Source organism: Molossus molossus, unplaced genomic scaffold (assembly GCF_014108415.1).
Source record: "Molossus molossus isolate mMolMol1 unplaced genomic scaffold, mMolMol1.p scaffold_m16_p_5, whole genome shotgun sequence".
Taxonomy (NCBI): Eukaryota; Metazoa; Chordata; class Mammalia; order Chiroptera; family Molossidae; genus Molossus; species Molossus molossus.
In genome coordinates this window covers 8,974,770-8,986,806 of record NW_023425388.1, presented here as the reverse complement: position 1 = coordinate 8,986,806, position 12,037 = coordinate 8,974,770, and the positions used below count along the sequence as shown (strand labels likewise).

The 12,037-nt window shown below is 46.9% G+C and overlaps 1 protein-coding gene across 3 annotated transcripts in view; it reads right to left on the bottom strand.

Annotated features, from left to right (window-relative positions):
* Positions 1 to 11,624, bottom strand: part of BRWD1 (bromodomain and WD repeat domain containing 1) — a 121,740-nt gene extending 110,116 nt beyond the window's left edge. For all 3 annotated transcript variants that reach the window (XM_036242789.1, XM_036242785.1, XM_036242788.1), the window contains exons 1-4: positions 11,441 to 11,624; positions 11,286 to 11,344; positions 11,132 to 11,161; positions 10,930 to 10,989 (exon numbers count right to left, since the gene is read on the bottom strand). In XM_036242789.1, coding sequence (XP_036098682.1) covers positions 10,930 to 10,989; positions 11,132 to 11,161; positions 11,286 to 11,344; positions 11,441 to 11,489 — 198 coding nt within the window. In that variant the 5' untranslated portion in view covers positions 11,490 to 11,624. The remainder of the gene's footprint in view (positions 1 to 10,929; positions 10,990 to 11,131; positions 11,162 to 11,285; positions 11,345 to 11,440) is intronic.
* Positions 11,625 to 12,037: the final 413 nt, after the last annotated feature.

The following is a 12,037-nucleotide window of genomic DNA, read 5'->3' as shown; positions in this document are numbered from 1 at the left end:
ATGATCCTAGAAGAAATTCTCCTCCCTAAAAAGGGTCCCAGGAATAAAAAACCCTTCCCTCCCATAAGTTCTAGGGTTATTACTTCCATAAAACTGAAAGTTGGAGTTGGGGAAATGGCAAACTACCATGCTACCAAAGCAGAAAAACACAGTCTTTCTTGATACCATTACATCAGTGCATAAATTCCACCTGCAGTCTTGTAAGACATCATCACATCTTTATTATTTAAGCCCCTGCTTCTAAGCAAATGTAGTATTCTATGGCCTATTTTCTTTTTTTTTTTTTATCCTCACCGAGGACATTTTTCCATTTTTTGTTCAGACAGAGCAGGAGGGAGAGAGAGGAAGAGAGAGAGAGAAACATCGACGTGAAAGGGACACATCGACTGGCTGCCACCCACACATCCCAACCAAGACCAGGGACAAACTGCAACCGAAGTACATGCCCTTAGCGGGAACCAAACCCGGGTCTCTCTGGACCGCAGGCCAACGCTCCAACCGCTGAGCCAAACTGGCCAGGGCTCTATGGCCTATTTTCATGTGTTATGCAATCACACATATAACAGCATGCTGAGTATCTGTAGCAAAGTCACCCACTAACCATCCCAATAGTGTGAGCCTTACCTGGAAAATGTTATCAATGCTAAGTCTAATACTAGATGGGGATATACCCTAAGTTAGCATTTCCATGCAATCTACTACTATCATTTTTTTCCTCCCTTAGCAAAACAGAGCCCTATTTCTAGACCATAAAAGCTTTTCCAAATTACAAATTATTCAAAAGAAAAACGCCTAAGATTTCTGATACTCTTTTTTAAAATACTTTTTCTTTACTGATTTTAGAAAGAGGAAGGGAGAGATAGAAACATTGATGAGAGAGAACATTGAATGGCTGTCTCCCGCATGGCCTGACTGGGGATTGGGCCCACAACCTGGGCATGTGCCCTGCCCGGGAATCGAACTGGCAACACTCAACCAGGGAGCCACACTAGCCGGGCAGATTTCTGATATTCTTGAGAGTGAGCTCTCCTCCTGTTTCTAGACCTACCATTAGATGATCATTTGAAAGGAATAAAATACAGAATGCAAAATTCTCAGGGACTTTACCTGACAAACTGGTGTTTTTCTCTCTCCCTTTCTCTCAAATCAATAAATTAAAAAAAACAAAAAAAGAGTTTAGACTGGCAGAGCCTTAAGGAGAGCAAATTTACAACAAACATTAGACTACTGCCCTGGACGGTGTGCCTCAGTTGACTGGGCATCTCCCTAAGGTTGCCAGTTCAATCCCTGTCAGGGCACGTGCCTTGGGTGTGGGCTCAATCGCCCAATGTTTTTTATTTATTTATTTATTTTATCCTCACCCGAGGACATTTTTCCATTTTTTTGTTCAGATAGAGTGGGAGGGAGGGAGAGGAAGAGATAAAGAGAGAAACATTGACGTGAAAGGGACACATCGAATGGCTGCCACCGGCACGACCAACCAGGGCCGGGGACAAACTGCAACCGAGGTACGCGCCCCTAGTGGGAACCGAACCCGGGTCTCTCTGGACTGCAGGCCAATGCTCTAACCGGTGAGCCAAACCGGCCAGGGCTCGATCCCTCAATGTTTTGCTCTCACATCAACATTTCTCTCTCTCTTCCCCTCCCTCTCCTTTCCTTCCTTCCTCTAAAAATCAATAAAAATATTTTTTTTTATCGTGCAAACTATTTTATTCAATATTAAGTTCCTAGGAATTTAAGTGACACTTATATTAGATAAAAAACAGCCCAGCCAATATGGCTCAGTGGTTGAGCATTCACCCATGCATCAAGAGGTTGCCAGTTCGATTCCTGGTCAGGGCACATGCCCAGGTTGTGGACCCAATGCCCAATGAGGGGCATGCAGGAGGCAGCCAATAATGTTCTCTCTCATTGATGTTTCTCTCTCTCTCCCTCTCTCTTCCCCTCTCTGTAAATAATGAAAAAAAAGATATAAATAAGTACATAAATCTTAAAGTCACTGAGAAAAATTTGAAAATCAACCAAATATCCAGTAAGCAAATGGTAAAACTTTTTCAGGGAACTGGGAAAGATTACACAGTGTAAATTTTTTTTTTTTTTAATTTTAAAGATCTTATTTTTATTAGAGCATATGCATAAAAAAAATAAAGAAAAATAAACACTTCTCATTTTAGTGATTTTTCTATTTTCACTTTTGCATTTTCTAAATATTCTACAATAAATATAAGCAGTTTTTATTTAACATTGAGTCACCTTTAGTCACAGTTTACAGAGAAAAGGCTAATGAACTAATTTTACAACTGACCCTTGAACAATGCAGAGGTTAGGGATGACTAACCCCATGCAGGGAAGATCCCAAGTATAACTTTTTTTTTTTAATCCTCATCCAAGGATATTTTTCCATTTATCTTCAGATAGAGTGGCAGGGGCAGGGGGACGAGAGAAACATCGATGTGAGAGAGACACATTGACTGGCTGCCTCCTTCAAGGTTACATACCCTTGACTGGAATCGAACTCGCGAATCATTGGTCCATGGGCTGATGCTCCACCCACCAACTATAATCTTTGACTCCTGAAAAACTTAACTATTAAAAGCCTACTGATGTGGTATTATTTACTGTGGTCTTAGAATAAAGTAAGCTAAACCCTGGCCGGTTTAGCTCAGCGGTTGGAGCGTTGGCCTGTGGTCCAGAGAGACCCAGGTTCGGTTCCCACTAAGGACATGTATCTCCGTTGCAGTTTGTCCCTGGCCCTGATTGGGTCGCGGCCCTGGTTGGGTCGTGTAGGAGGCAGCCACTCGATGTGTACCTTTCACGTCGATGTTTCTCTCTCTCTCTATTCCTCTCTCTCCTTTCCCACTCTATCTGAATAAAAAATGGAAAAATGTCCTTAGCTAAGGATTAATAAAAAAATTTTAAAAGTAAAGTAAGCTAAAAACAAGAAAAATCTTAAGGAAGAAAAAATACATTTACAGTAATGTATGCATGAAAAAACCTGCAGGTAAGTGAACTCATAGTTCAAGGGTCAACTGTACATACCACTTCATATTTTTTTAGAAAAGTTTTACTAAATTATAGCACAAAACTAGAATGTGATACACATCAGAAGTAATCAAGCAGAGAGACTATGAAGACAGAGATAGATAGATACAGCACCTTCACAAATTCTCCTGATAAACAACTAGCTTCAAAGTGAGAGGGGACTTGACAGCACCACTGGTTACAGTTTATCCTAAATGTACCTAGTAATTTAGGTCATCCCTCCCTGGTTGCTACTTTTGCCTTTATCCAAAGGAATAACAGAATTTTCTGTAATTTCTGTAAATATCAAGGCACAATCTTTCTTGATGTTTACTTTTATAAAGAGGTGGCTCCAGCCCTGGCCAGTTTGGCTCAGCAGTTAGAACGTCAGCCCATGGACCAAACGGTCTCGGGTTTGATTGCCAAAGGTATGTACCTGTATTGCAGGTTCCATCCCTGGCCCTGGTAGGGGTCGTGCAGTGGGCAACCAATGGATGTATCTCTTTCACATAGATGTTTCTCTTTCTCTCTCTCTCTCCCTCCCTCCCTTGCACTCTCTTTAAAAAAAAAAAAAGGAAAAATATCCTCAGGTGAGGGTTAACAACAAAAAAGACCTTTTTTGGTTCCTTGATAGTGACTTATTGTGATTTTTAAATTCTGTGTTTGGATTATTGGCATCTATTATTCCTGTGGACCCAGAGAAAGGAGATACCCAACACAAAGAAGGGCTTCTGGTGACTAAGTGGGCTCAAATTTGAAAGCACATCCTAGCAGCCCTACACAGAGGACCTCTTATGCTAACTGCACATCAGACAGAAGCCTACTCTGAACTGTGTCCCTACCATCTGAGCCAGCCCTTGTAAAGGAGTTCCTGGAACTATATTTCAACCAACAGAAGTGAGGCTTTTCCAATCAGGAGTGGTGCAGCTATATCCTCATTAGCATCTTCACACCTACCAATCAGAACACCTCCATCTGACCAATCAAACTGAGGATCTGGAGTCCTCATCTGCATAATGATGGATCAATTAGGAACCAAGGACTTCTCTGTAAGTCAGCTCCCCTCTGGTTTGGAAGCACATTTTCTCTGAAGGCTGCATTTCCCCCAATTGGAGCAAAAACACTAAAGACATCTAGCTGCAGCTTAAGGGGCCACCTCCATGCTATTTCATAATTGAGCTGTTTGCACTGAATAGTTTTCTTCCTCAGCACACCCCCAAATTGGGGATTCCTCTTGGTGTTGAATTGGCACCAACGAAGGACCAGGGTTGACATTCCTAACTTCCCTGGCCCTACATACTACAAGTCAGCTTCTGTCCAGCAAGTGGCAGCACTGAGTCTGTACCTAGGGCCTCCTGGATAACCCCTGAATGACTGCTAGAATGTGGGAGTATGCAAGGGGGCAAAAGGAACACCCCATCACACACTTTAGGGGCACCTCATACTCTGAGTGTCACCTTGGGAAATGCCTTGAAAATGTCAATAAATGCCTGGCTGGTGTGGCTCAGTGGTTAGGCGACGACCAAAGGAAACCAAGAGGTCACTGGTTCGATTCCTGGTCAGGGCACATGCCCAGGTTGTGTGCCTGATCCCCAGTGGGGGGCAGGCAGGAGGCAGCCAGTAATGTTCTCTCTCATCGATGTTTCTATCTCTCTCCTTCTCCCTTCCTCTCTAAAATCAATAAAGAAAAAGAAAAGAAAATTATCTCTTAAAAAAGAAAGTGTCAACACATAATTCAAGTTTTATTGGTGGGGGTCCCTCCTGCAGGAGCACCCAATTGAGTGGTTCCCAGAATCTAGTAAAATACCAGATTCCTCCCTGGCACCACCTGGTGGGGGCGAGCTCAGACACCCCCCACCGGTGACCAGGGGTTCCACCTCCTGGAGGCCAGGAGCACCAGGTGGCCCCCTTCCAGTGACAGAACCATGATGCAGTGAGGCATGGGGTGGGGGCAGAGTCTGTGGGAGAATGGCCAGGTCTCCTGACTCCCAGAAGGCCCAGTCGTCCCTAAACTTCCATGGGGCATACCACTTTTTAGTTACACCCTTATAGAAAAGCCACTATCAACATCTTCAAACATTTACATAAAAATACAGGCAAATGGAAAGACTTTAAATTGAGGCTCTACCACAGGTCTTTTCCAAGCAAAAGTCTATCCATTAGGAACCAGCCACAAAAACATATCATCGATAACGTAACTAACAAATAACAGAAAAAAGTTGGTAGGAGACTCTCCTGACCTACAAAAGATGTGATTAATAGTCCTAGCCCTACATCTAACGAGTTATGGGGTCTCGGACAGATCCTTTCTAAGACTCCAAATTCTTTTCTTTTTTTTTCCTTTACTGATTTGAGGGAGAGGAAGTGAGAGGGAGAGATATAAACATCAATGAGAACATTACTGGCTACCTCCTGCATGCCCCCCACCGGGGATCGGGCCCACAACCTGGGCATGTGTAGACTGGGAATCGAACTGGCGACCTCTTGGTGCATGGGTTGACACTCAACCACTGAGCCACACCAGCCGGACAGACTCCAAATTCTTATGCAAAAATAATAATAGGTGCTCTGGTCCGTTTGGCTCAGTGGTAAGAGGGTCGGCCTGCAGTCCAGACAGACCCAGGTTCAGTTCCCACTAAGGGCACGTACATCGGTTGTAGTTTGTCCCCGGCCCCGGTTGGGGTCTTGAGGGAGGCAACCACTCCTTGTCTCTCTCTCACATTGATGTTTCTTTCTCTCTCTTCCTCTCTCCCTCTTGCTCTATCTGAAGATAAATGCAAAAGTATCCTCAGATGAGGATTAAGAAAAATAAAAATTAGCCCTGGCCGGTTTGGCTCAGCGGTTAGAGTGTCGGCCTGCGGTCCGGAGAGACCCAGGTTCGGTTCCCGCTAAGGGCACGTACTTCGGTTGCAGTTTGTCCCCGACCCTGGTTGGTCGTGCGGTGGCAGCCACTCGATGTGTCCCTTTCACATCGATGTTTCTCTCTCTATATCTCTTCCTCTCTCTCCCTCCCACTCTATCTGTACAAAAAATGGAAAAATGTCCTCGGGTGAGGATTAAGAAAAAAAAAGAAAAGAAAAATTAAAAATAATAGGCAAAATTGTCCTTACAATGTACAAGATACATACCTAAGTATTTTAAGGTTTTGACTAATTCCTCACTACGTTAATGATCACAGCTAACACTCACATAGTGATTACTATCTAACAGACACTAAGAACTTTATGAGAGAGTCATCCCATGGACTGAGGTCCCAGTTCAATTCCCAGTCAGGGCACATGCCTGGGTTTGGGGTGGCAGGAGATGGGGGGAGGGGTGATTCAGGAGGCAGCTGATTGATGTTTCTCTTTCTCCTTTCATCTCTAAAAAAAAAAAATCAATAAAAACATATTTTTTAAAAAGGGGTATAGTGCATAATAGATAATGTATTATATGATGCACTTGAAATATATAATCTTATTAGCCAATATTACCCCAATAAATATAATTAAAACCATTTTTGTTGTTAATCCTCACCTGAGAGAAACACTGACATGATAGAGACACATGGATAGACTGCCTCCCAAACAACCCCAACCAGGGCCAGGGGTTCAACAGGTACCTGCCCTTGACTGGGAATCGACCTCACGACCCTTTTGTTCCTAGGGCCTATGTTCTAACCACTAAGCAAACCAGCTAGGGCTAAAAAAAATTTTTAATGGGATGTAAAACTTCAATGTATCTCATGACCATTCAGTGCTAAACAATGATCTAACTGACCTACAAGTAAAGCACACATCTTAGAGACATTTTAAGAAATCAAAAATCTTTTTTTTTTTTTTTTTTTTGGTACGTGCCCCTAGAGGGAACCAAACCCGGAACTCTCTGGTCCACAGGCCGATGCTCCAACTGCTGAGCCAAACCAGCCAGGGCGAAATCAAAAATCTTAATAAAACATCATGTAACAACCAAACTTGACTAAAAACAAGCTGGATCAGCTCAAAAATAATTTTTTAACCCATCATAGAGCTGAGGAAACAAATTTAAATTAACTACACCCCAGAAACTGATGAGCCCTTCTGTGAACTGACCGCAGATGAGAATAAAGAGGCACTTCTCAAGCTTTTAAAATTCACAGCCACCTGTGGGCTGGCATGACTAATTAGAATGCTGAAGAGACTCCGTCAGTGAGTCTGCACCCACTCCAATTCTAGCCAACAGGCCTTCATCAACTGCACAGGAGCAAAAAGTAGATGCAAAGTAGCTAGAGGACACCCCTCCACAAGTACACTGCAGGGACCCTCGCTAAGGCTAGAGATAAACAACAGGGTGGAAAGCCAAGATCACTCTTCCGTAACCCAAAAAGTTAGCAGAGAAAATAAACTACGGCAAGACCTTACAAAGTTTAGGAAGCTGGCAACATGGCTATAAAGACATCTGAGGAATCTCCTCGGTGCCCAAATCCCAAACGCTCCTGAAAGGGCTGATCCCACCCTCAAAACATATGAAGCCAGTGATGAACTGAATGCAACTAAAGCTGCATCAAGTCCAGAGATCAGATACAAATTAGAATGACCCTGCCCCACATACTTAGCTTGACAGAAGAAAAGAGCACGTCTTTTACTGGGGCTAAATATATTACTTCAACCTCTACTCTTTTTTTTTTTTTAATTTTTTTTCTTTACTGATTTTAGAGAGAGGAAGAGAGGGAGACATCGATGAGAGAGAATATCGACTGGCTGCCTCCTGCATGACCCCCACTGGGGATGTGGCCCACAACCTGGGCATGTGCTAACAGAGAATCAAACCAGCGACCTCTTGGTGCATGGTCAACGCTCAACCACTGAGTCACACCGGTCAGGCCAGCTGTTATTTCTTCAAAATAATTTTTTTGCCCTATTCTTCTATCCTTTCCATTTGGGACTTGACACATTAAACTATTTGATATCCTGTAGATTCAAGAAGCTCATAGAACCCTAAACAAAGTAAATGCAAAGAAGTCTACATAGGCACATGTGGTAAGTAGCTTCTGACATGGCCTCCAATGATCCCTACCTCCTGATATCCACAGCTTTAAGAAATCACCTCCCGCCCTGGCCGGTTTGGCTCAGCGGTTAGAGCGTCAGCCTGCGGTCCAGAGAGACCCGGGTTCGGTTCCCGCTAAGGGCACGTACCTCGGTTGCAGTTTGTCCCCGGCCCTGGTTGGTCGTGCGGGTGGCAGCCACTCGATGTGTCCCTTCACATCGATGTTTCTCTCTCTCTGTTCCTCTCTCTCCCTCCCACTCTACCTGAACAAAAAATGGAAAAATGTCCTCGGGTGAGGATAAAAAAAAAAAAAAAAAAAAAAGAAATCACCTCCCAGCAAGTAAGTTACAGTACTTCTAACCAACACAACACAGTAACATTGAGGCAATACCACTTTCATGATTAGGTTACAAAAGATTGTGACTTTTGTCTCTCTAGCTGACTATTAGTGTCATGTCAACTTTCAACCCGATGATGGAAGCTGCAATGCTGGAGAGACCAATGTGACTAGGATCTCAGGGCAGCCAAAAGCAAGCTAGGAACTGAGGCTCTCAGTCCAATAATACCCTCCAGGAACTGAATGCAGCCAAAAATTAGATGAGCTTGGAAGCAGTGCCTTCCCCAGTCAAACTTTCAGCTCTGACCAACACTTTGATTGCAACCTTGAGAAAGACTAAGAAAGAGAACGCAGTCAGCTGTGCCTGGACTCCTAATTTACAGAAACTGAGATAATAAATCTGTGCTGTTTATCAAGCCACTGAATTTTGGGGTAATTTGTTATGCAGCCATAGATAATGACTACAGTACATTATCGTAAAACTGCTGAAAATCCAAAACAAAATGAGAATCTTAAGCAGCTGAAGAAAAAACACTTTAAAGGGCGCAGTCGGTGTGGCTCAGTGGTTGAGCACCACCCATGCACCAAGAGGTTATCAGTTCAATTCCTGGTCAGGGCACATGCCCAAATTGTGGGCCTGATCCCCAGTGGGGGTCATACAGGAGGTCGCCAATCCATGTTCTCTCAGATCAATGTTTCTATCTCTCTTCTCCCTCTCCCTTCCTCTCTCTCTAAAATCAATAAAGAAAAAATAATGTTTTAAAAAGCAACCACACATCAACTAGAATTTCACAGCTAATGAAAATAACTTTAAAAGAAAACAAAAAAAGGGCCCAGGCCAGTGTGGCTCAGTTGGTTGGGCGTCCTCCTGTGCACTGAAGGGTTGTTGGTTGATTCCTGGTCAGGCACATGGCCCAGGGTTTAGGGTTAGTCACATACCCTTGACAAAACAATTATCCTCCTCTAGACAGGAAGCTCATCCTGTTCCACTTAGTGCTGGGATAGGGGGGAGAGAGGAAGATAGAGGAGGAAGAGGATACCCACCAGACAGACCAAATCAGCCAGGCAATGAGCAACTGACATGTCACAGCCATATCACAGGAGTATTTCAGAGATTTTAAATAATTTTAAGCAAAGTGTTAAGTAGGGTTTTAAGCAATTCTAACAGCAAAAGCCAAAATATATAGGCCTATTAAAATTTGTGTCTATTTCCATTAGGTAAACATTAACACTTGCTTCAAAATTTAAACAATTTTCCCTTTAGTAACATGAATTGACTTTCACGTCAATGCTTCTCTGCTTCATCAAAACCACTCTCACCAACCAAGACAGACCAATCCTTTAAGTGTTTCCCTGCATTAAAAACAAAAATCTCAAAATATCAAACTCAATAAAACATAAAAACTCTGCCATCACATAGAATTTCCAGAACTCACTTTCTTGAAAATATTTGCTCTTAAAAGTTTGCAACAAAAATCTCTAATAAGGCAAATATTAAAACTGGTAACTGAAATAGAATTCCTTTGTTATCTTCACCTGACTTTAAGTGTTAATACTTAATTGTTTACATACAGATGACAAATCCCCTTGTTTACTTTTTGTCCTTTTATTTAATTCAAGAATGGTATTCACATCCTACAAGTTCTGCTTACAGGTATTACAATTGTGGTAGATTATTCAAGAGCCCTTTATTCAGTTGTTTTGCAAATACAAGATGCTGAACATGTGCAGGCAACTAAAGAAATCCTTTGTCCTAATACACAAATTGACAAAAACATCTTTCTGGAAAATGTTTTATTCCACTAAGGACACACGAATGGATAAAACCGAATTTTATATATTGTGAAAGCAACTTATATATTAAATAAGTTGACAAAGTATAAGAAAGAACTATAAGCTATATTGATGGTGCTCCAAAAACAGAAACTGCACATATATAATGTCCAGCAGATGACAGTATAAATTCATCAAAATAACTCGTTTTTTAAGGTATTGAACATGTTTACAGGTTAGAGCAGCAAAACTAATGGAGGCATGACATGCTCTCACAGCAACAATATTTTTATTTTTATTACAATGATGAGATCAAAGAAAAAAATGCTAAAAGAGGAACATTTCTCCACCTTTCAGACACCAAAGGTTCTATTCCAGGGGAACAAGTGGTCTGAACACCTGGGCGGGGCCCAAAGAAGACGACCAATCAGGGCTCGAGTTACAAGTCGGGTTAAGAAGACAGGCGGACAAGAGCCGCTCGCTGAATGGCTGGCGCGCGCACGCGCGCCCCGGACTCGCCCCCCGAGCAGCGCACCTGGGTGGGGGCCCACCCCGCCTCAAACCGCCCGCCGCGTCGCCCCCTCGCCGCCCCGCCGGCGTCCTGGGCATTTCCTACCCAAACAAACACAGCCCCCCCGAAGCCAAAGCACACCTGCCGGGGCAGCCCCGCGGGCCGCAGACCCCCGGCCGGCCGCCCGCCTCCGAGCACGGCTCGGACACCTCGCCCCCGGGCGGGAGCCCCGAATGGGGGGCGGGCGCCCTGAAACCCCGGCACGGAAATGTCAAAGTCTCACCAACTCCTCGTAGCTCCTGTTGTGCTCGTTGCCCTCCCAGTCCAACCTCTTCGGCAGCAACTGCAAAGACACGAGATGCACACGAGTGACCACCGCGGGGTCCGCGTGGGGGCGGCGGGGCGGGGCGGCGTGCGCCCCCGGGCGGGCCGGGCGGGGGGCGGGGGGCGGCGGGGGGCCCGGGCGGGGCGCCCGAGGCACAGACCTGGTACTGCTCCAGCTCCTGCACCAGCACCTGCGGGGAGAGACGCGCGGTGAGAGGGGCGGGGGCGCCCCCAGGCCGCCCGCGCCCCCGCCGCGCCCCCGGCGGTGGCGGGGCCGGGCCGGGGCCGCGGCCGCCGCCCGAGGCCCGCACTCACCTGGGCGGCTCTCCGACACGGGCCGGCCGACAGGTACCGGGCGATGAGGAAGTACAGCTCTGAGGGGAGACGAGGAGTCAGTCGGGTCAACAGCGGGCGCGCCGGGGGGGGGGCGGGGGGGACGCGGCGGGGGCGCCGCGGGCCGCACGTCTTACCGGACTCGATGAGGGGCACCGGGCGTCGGGCGGGCGAGGGCTCCGCCATGGCCGGGCGCGGGGCGCGGGGCGCGGGGCGGGAGCGAGCGAGCGAAGCGTGTAGGCCGCGCCGAGGCCTGACCGGGCCGGCGTCCCTCTAGCTCAGGCGCGCCGCCGCCGCCGCCGCCGCCATGCCGTGCGCGCCCTGCCGCCGCCCGCGCCCTAGTCCCTCCGCGCGAGGAAAAGTAGTCCGCGAGGGGCCGCCCACGCCCCGCGCCGCTGGCGGTCGGGCCCCGCCGGGACGAGCGAGCGTCGGCCCGCAGCCCCGGGACTCGGCGGGCGCCGGGGAGCGGCGTCTGGGGGCGAGGGCCCGGCGGGGGACGGCGCGGGGGGAGGGGTGGCGCGTGGCCGGATCCCTGCGCGCTGTGAGGCGGCCGGCGCCCGCGGGGCGGGGGCTGCGGGGGTGGGGACAGGTCCCCGGCCCGGGCCAAGCGGAGCCCCTCCACCCCGACCTTCCGGGCTCGGGACGGGCAGCGGGCCCGGCCGCTCTCCGAAGGCACATTTCGCGGGCGGGCCCCGGGGGCCCCGGTATTCGCCCCTCTCCCCACGCAGATCGCT